Source organism: Oratosquilla oratoria, chromosome 40, assembly GCF_046742065.1.
Source record: "Oratosquilla oratoria isolate Oo_2021 chromosome 40, ASM4674206v1, whole genome shotgun sequence".
Lineage (NCBI taxonomy): Eukaryota > Metazoa > Arthropoda > Malacostraca > Stomatopoda > Squillidae > Oratosquilla > Oratosquilla oratoria.
This window is the reverse complement of record NC_134816.1, coordinates 43,927,698-43,935,197: the sequence shown is the minus strand read 5'-3', so window position 1 is coordinate 43,935,197 and position 7,500 is coordinate 43,927,698. Positions and strand designations below refer to the sequence as shown.

At 39.4% G+C, this 7,500-nt stretch overlaps 1 protein-coding gene across 2 annotated transcripts in view; it reads right to left on the bottom strand.

Annotated features, from left to right (window-relative positions):
* The window catches only part of LOC143020840 (lysosomal acid glucosylceramidase-like), a 12,693-nt gene that overhangs the window by 2,241 nt on the left and 2,952 nt on the right, over window positions 1-7,500 (bottom strand). For both annotated transcript variants that reach the window (XM_076177672.1, XM_076177674.1), the window contains exons 4-9: window positions 6,355-6,508; window positions 4,961-5,121; window positions 3,996-4,230; window positions 2,210-2,351; window positions 646-722; window positions 22-132 (exon numbers count right to left, since the gene is read on the bottom strand). In XM_076177672.1, the coding sequence (XP_076033787.1) occupies window positions 22-132; window positions 646-722; window positions 2,210-2,351; window positions 3,996-4,230; window positions 4,961-5,121; window positions 6,355-6,508 (880 nt within the window). The remainder of the gene's footprint in view (window positions 1-21; window positions 133-645; window positions 723-2,209; window positions 2,352-3,995; window positions 4,231-4,960; window positions 5,122-6,354; window positions 6,509-7,500) is intronic.

Here is a 7,500-nt window from a genome sequence, read left to right as displayed (position 1 = left end):
TAAGAATGAAGGATGACCTGCCTTGTCGACCAGTATGGAGGAGTCGACGAAGTTTCTGGCCCAGTTAGGTCCTCCTTCGAGGTCGAGGGCGAAGTTCCAATCGGTCCAGCCCGTCACCCAGTGGTTCATGTCCTGAATGGAATCGTTTGTTAAACATAAGACAAAAAAAAAAAAAAAAAAAAATAATAATAATAATAATAATAATATGAATAAATAAAAATGAAATAAGATAAAATAATAATTATAATAATAATAATAATAATGATAATAATAAAAACAACAATAGAATAATAATAACAATAATATTAATATTGATAGAAATAACAATACTACTACTACTGTTTCTCATACTATTACTAAATATATAGATAAATAGACAAGCAAATAGATGAATAAAGTAGTAAATAAATAGAAAATGATAGATAAATTAATAAATAACTATAGAATAGAATATCAAAGCTAAAAAAATCCGTGTAAATCTGGATTTCATCTTATTTTATTTATTCTATTATGTACTTACTTATTTTTTACTTATACTTTTAATAGTACCAGATATATATATATATATATATATATATATATATATATATATATATATATATATATATGTTGTGACACCCACGTGAGGGTGAAACTGCAGCTTACTTCGATGATGTCTTCGGCGTATCGCTCGAAGCGCTCCCACGAGCCGGGCGCCACGTGCTGCTCCAGGGGCCGGTCGCCTGCGGTTCGAGTCCCACCAACAGTTGGTCAGTTGGTCAATTGATTGTTAGTTGGTGGGTTGGTTAGTCGGTGAGTTGGTGGGTTGATTGGTTGGTGTGTTGGTAAATTGGTGGGTGGGTTGGTTAGTTGGTGGGTTGGTTAGTTGGTGGGTTGGTTGGTGGGTTGGTTAGTTGGTGGGTTGGTAAGTCGGTGGGTTGGTTAGTTGGTGGGTGGGTTAGTTGGTGGGTTGATTAGCTGTTTGATTGGTAAGTTGTTTGATTGGTTAGTTAATTGACTAGTTAGTTGGTTGATTGGTGAGTTGCATGGCTGGTTGAAGGACGGATTGGTTGACTGATGAACTATTTCACTGACTGATTGGAATACTTATGCGTACGGGCACAATAGAATGAAATGTGATTTGATCAGTCATGAATAACTACATTTAACACACATAGCTAACCAACTCTTAGAAATAGAAAATGTTATATTATACTTCTTCCATTATATGGTGGCCTATAGGATGTGGCCGGCAAAACCAGCAGCGTTGCCACGTCTAAACCACGTCTAGCCAGGGCAACGTTGCCTGACCTGAGATGCCACATCGATTAACAAGTCTCTTCTTTTCTTTACATGTATAACAATTACTCATATCACCTACCATTTAATGAAAAAATCATTATGCATTTGGAATATACCATGTTAACATACTCGGGGTAGTGGAAAGCTTCCGGTATATGCTGAATGTTTTGATTCAGTACGTGACACCTTGTGGGTCACGAGATAATGGAAATAGTATAATAATAATAATCATGATAATAACAATGATAATAATAATGATAACAATAATACCAATAATGACATTAATGATAATAATAATAATGATAATAATAATATTAATGTTAATAAAATATGAATTCCATTGTACTTCTGGTAGAAGGCACAAGTCATCGCAGAATGGCCACAAAATGACGTCATATCCGGAGTTGCCGCAGCCCTCTTTCCAAAGTGACTGTTGGTGCTTCCCAGTGCACAAAAACAGGCGTACTCAGCGAACAAAGACATTACTTTTGGAGAATCAATCACAAGGACAAAGTAATCGCAAGCGAAAAAGATTTGGCCACAAAATGGCTCCCTGGGTCACGTGATTGATATATATTGTCATGCCGCAGCTCTCTGTGTATAAAATGGATTCTAATCTCCCCTCCCCGAACCCTTATTGTGCAATGTTGGAAATAAACAAATTAATAATGAAAGTGGAAAAAGAAGTCACGGGTCTAGTTCCGAGTTTTTGAGTTTATTCCTGACCGGTTTCGCTCTGAAGAAGCATAGAGCGAAACCGGTCAGGAATAAACTCAAAAACTCGGAACTAGACCCGTGACTCCTGTTTCCATATTCATGAACTTGTCACAATGTCCCAGCAAATAAATAAATAAATAAAGCAGAAATCACACGACAAAATTGACGAGGCACTGCATGGCACTGTTTGGCACTGCAGGGACGCCATTACCGATACTGGCTTCGGTGCCAAGGATGAAGTACTCCGGGAATTCCTCGTGAGTTTCCGTGAGAAGGTTGGGGCTCAGCCAGTCCCAATACCAGTGCACGGCGATCCCACTCACGTACTGAGCCGCGTCTGGGTCGCCCAGGACCTGAAGTAACAAGGGCAAGAGGTAAATAAATACGCAGATAAATAATTATAAATATATACAGATGCAAATAAATAATTATAAATACTTATATACTAATAAAATAATTCCTGTTAATATCGATCTAAATCGGACCGGAAACCGGAAATCCCTCAAGGGGACACGTCCCCTCCGGCCCCTGATTGGCTGACAGTGATGACGTGACGGCAACGGAGACGACTGATTGGCCGAGAGCGGTGACGTGACGGCAACGGAGACGACTGATTGGCTGAGAGTGCCTGCGAGCAAAACGAGCTCGCCTGAAGGGCCGACCCCTCGCGTAGCGAGGTCGGGCGCAGCCCGCTGCTCGCACATAATTTTCGTTATTTCAGTTATATCTTAATATTGTCATTTTACCTTTACTGTTACCACGTAATTTTTGTTATTTCAGTTATATCTTGATAATGTCTTTTCCATTTCAAGACAAAATGTCGATTTCAAATAAGAACTAATGGAAGAATATAGAGACCTACTAAGTATTTCAGCGGCTTTGACCCATCGTTTTTCGCTCATATTTCCGAAATAACCATTCACATCAGTATGCTATATTAGCACAGCCTAATTCACACCCGGCCATAATTTTTGACGTTAGAGTGCATTTACAAGTCTATTTAATTACGGCGTTTACTTTTGATATTAAGTGTGTCGTAGCCGACACCCGTGAAGTAAATCGAACAGGTGAAGTCGTGACGTCATCACAAACTACCTCGTGTATCCCAACTTCACTTGTTCGATTTACTTCACGGGTGTCGGCTACGACACACACAATATCAAGAGTAAACACCGTAATTAAATACACTTGTGAATACACTCTCACGTCAAAAATTATGGCCGGGTGTGAATTAGGCTGTGCTAATATACAATGCTGATATGAATGATTATTTCGGAAATATGAGCGAAAAACGATGGGTCAAAGCCGCTGAAATACTTAGTACTTTCAATTCACCCGGTTAATGGAAAATCTCTAATCAGGAAAAATCGAGAATACGAAAAAAAAACTGAACAACTACAACAATGCTGTCGTTTTTAACTCCACGTGTATTACTGAGAACCTGCTCCCCTCCGTTACTAATATATATATAAATAAATATATATATATATATATATATTTATATTATATATATATATATGGGTGTACAACACTGAATGTGTCCCAGTGAACATATATACATTTTTATCAACCACAATTCATTTTAATTCTAAGCCATCAGCATCGAGAAAATCGAGGAGGCATACATGTTTCAATTTCTGCATGTATGCCTCCTCGAGTTTCTCGATGTTGATGGCTTAGAATTAAAGTTAAATGTGGTTGATATATATATATATATATATATATATATGTGTATGTGTGTGTGTGTGTATGTGTGTGTGTGTGTATGCAGAGTCCACTAGGAGGAGGAAAAACACACGGAGTCCGAGCGCTTTCGTGATATATTAACTTGTTTTATTTATACTCTGTATCTCAACTTGTTTGTAGTCACTTTTCTGTACTCCTTGATAATGTGAATATATCACGAAAGCGCTCGGATTCCGTGTATTTTTCCTCTTCCTAGTAGACTCTGCACATTCGTGATTCACGTGTGAACTGTGAACTTTGGATATATGTACCGTGCGAGGCCACTGCGGGAGCTGAAATCGCTGATCGTCCATGATCATCAGCTTCACGTCACTGTAGTCGGCTGCCAGCGTCGGGCCGAGATTGTTCACGATCCAATCCCTCTGTTCCTCTGCCGTCCAGCCCATGCAGTTGAAGAAGAACCCGGGAACGTAGCCATTGAAAGGTTCGTTCTGGGCCGTGAGACCCCAGAAACTGACGTTTTGCTCAGCGTACTGGTCGAGGAATCTATTGGGAACATAAGATAAGCGATTGAATGCTAATGTATGGTATCGAATCCTCTTTCTCACATGTATATGATGAAGGTGGAAAAGAAGTCACAGGTCTAGTTCCGAGTTTCCGAGTTTATTCCTGACCGGTTTCGCTCTATGCTTCTCCAGAAGAAGCATAAACCGGTCAGGAATAAACTCAGAAACTCGGAACTAGACCCGTGACTTCTTTTTCCACTTTCATCAATTTGTCACAATGTCCCAGCATATATATATATACATATATGTATATATATATACATATATACATATATATATATATATATATATATATATATATATATATATATGCATGTATGTTGTGTATGTCTAAGATAGATTTAATCTTTAGAAGTTCTGCCAAGAGATTCGAACCCTGACCTGTGTGTGCATAATCACGAAGACAAGACACTAGCGACCGAGCTATATACGATGGTAAAACATGACTGTACAAGTCCCCGACCACACTCGACATAGCTACAGAAGACCTAGTCTCATTTTCATCGATTTCCCATTTAGGCAAGCCCTCCGACAAGTTGTCAGAGCTCATATTTATACATATATATATATATATATATATATATATATATATATATATTATATATATATATATATATATATATATACATATACATATACGTATATATATATATATATATATATATATATATATATAATTCCGAGTGGGTCTGGTTCTGAGAATATCTTACTTTTTGAAATAATCGGCCCACGGTTGGTACATTTCGTCTTTCAATCGGCCGAAACCGACGTAGTCGTTGTTCGTTTTCATCCACTTTGGCGCCGACCACGGCGAGGCGAAGAGCTTAACCGTTCGAGGCGACATCTCCTGGACTCGGTGTATCGTCGGGATCTGCGAAAATATTAGGCTGTATCCCTCTCTCTCTCTCTTATTTATCATTATTATTATTTTCAGTGGCTGTGGGTGTGAATAAAGTCTGAAATCAGAATAATCAGCTCGATCCTACTGATGAGGTGCTAGCCTTATATGCGACGCTGACCTACCGCTTCCTTAATGTCAGCCATTGTGGAGTAAAAGGGTTTGGAAAGCTTTAAAAGCATTCAGGCAATTATCTAGGATAGAACCCAGGCCTTCCGCGTTCCGAGGCAGGGACGGTACCCACTGCTCTACCAGATTATCTTATTTGGTAAAATTTGTGGTTCCAAATGGAAACAATTTAATTTCGATTAAATCCTTCTGGCTATTCGTTTCAATCACTCGAAGCTTTTTCTGAAGGTGGTGGCACACTAGGCATGACTCACTAGCATGCTATTTGCTTTTGCTAGTCGATTTGATTTTTAGTATCCAAAGTGAGTGGCATGCTGTCGGGAAAAGTGGGTAACTTGCTGGGAACAACCATCGGCAACTTTTGCTACTCGCTTGATTCTTCAAATGTGCAATCATTACTCTCTTTTATATATAAAATGTAAATAGAATTGAGTATGCATAGTATTTTTTAAACGTGAGATTTTTTATTCTCTATCTTTGTCATTATACAAACTTTAAACAATTTGTAAACATATCAGGGGAATACATGGCGGGAAGCTTTGTTATTGTTTTCGTTAGCCGCTAGCCGAAAAGTCACCAGCAAAACATTCCCTGTGTGACGGATACGCAAGAGTTTGCTGGCAAAGCAAGTAGCAAAAGCGAGTAGCATGCTAGCGAGAAATGCATATTGTGACGCTACTTTAATCAAGACCGTTTAGTAGTTTGGATAAAAACCTTTAGTTGATTTCGTGTCCTAAAAACCGTTTAGTTGTTTGAATAAAGTCTTGATGCTTCCGTGTCTTACTTTATCAAATAGTCGATGATCAACTGACTGCATTACCACCTCAGCTGTCAATCGACTACTACCTTCTTTACTCCAAGTGGACAAAAACTCACAAGGTTCGCGGAGCGTTGGTCACGTAACCTGAGCTTTCCCTTTGTTCCTACTCTTCACCTCACATTTTTTGTATATATATATATGTCTTCTACTATGTACTCAATCTGCTGAAGAGGATCACAGTTGGTGATCGAAAAATACAGAGCTTTCGACGTTAGCGTCTTCTTTTCCGACGGTGGGATAAAAGTTTATTGTCCTACCTTATACTCAAGGTCTTCCTCCTGAAGGGCGAAATGCTCAAGGGAGACATCACCAGGGATATCATCGTATGTGTAGGTTCTTGTGGAAAAGTCGCATCCTCCCATGTTGATGCGACCTATGTTCAGCCCAATACCGTCCTCGGAGAAGTAGGCTCTGCCGCACGGGAAGAAGACAGGAATTCTTGCTCACATTTTTTTTTTTCTTTTTGCAAGCATACTTACCTTCTAAACTAATGACACAAATCACGCTGTTGATTGCCCAGTTGGTTGTTAATATCTATATATATTTCTGGTTATAACAGGAAGAAAAACTCTACATGTTGATATACGAATAGTAGATTATCATACGTACATACATGTACCAAAGGCTTTTTCTCCCCTTACAAGGGAAGTAGCCCAATACTCTTTCATCAATCCTATCTCCTAACTCCCTTTCCACCCCTGTTCTCCTCCTCACCCCATTTCTCACTCTATCCAGCCTAGTAACCCCTATCATATTTCTCAGGCACCTCATCTCAAACACATTCAAACTCCTCCTCTCATATGTTCCATGTTCCTGGTCCGTACAGTGCTGTCGGCACGATCACTCCTTCATACAACTTCCTTTTAGCATCCATTCCCAAATGTCTATTTCTCATTACACTTTTTAATCCCCTAAGGCATTTACCCCCTTCTCTCAATCTGCATTCTACCTCTATCTCCACTCCTTCCTTTCCTGCCACATTCGCATCCAAGTATCTAAAACTATCCACTTCCTCCAGTCTCTCTCCTTTAATACTCATTTCCAGTCTGCTGTCACTTTCACCCCTTGTACATCTCATCACCTTACTTTTACCCACATTTATCTTCAACTTCCTTCTTTCGCACACCTTCCCAAACTCTGTCACTAACTTCCTCAATCCCTCTGATCCTGCTATAAGCGCAGTGTCGTCAGCAAACAACAACTGGCTTATCTCCCACTTTTCTCCATTTTCCTTAACCATCTATAATCCCTGACCCACTACCATTGATCTCTCGCACCACCCCCATCAATGTATAAATTGAACAGCCAAGGCGACATAATACAGCTCTGACGAAGTCCCACCTTTACCTCAAACCACTCACTCTATTTCTAATCCTAACACAAGCTCTCTGGTGCTCTCGTAA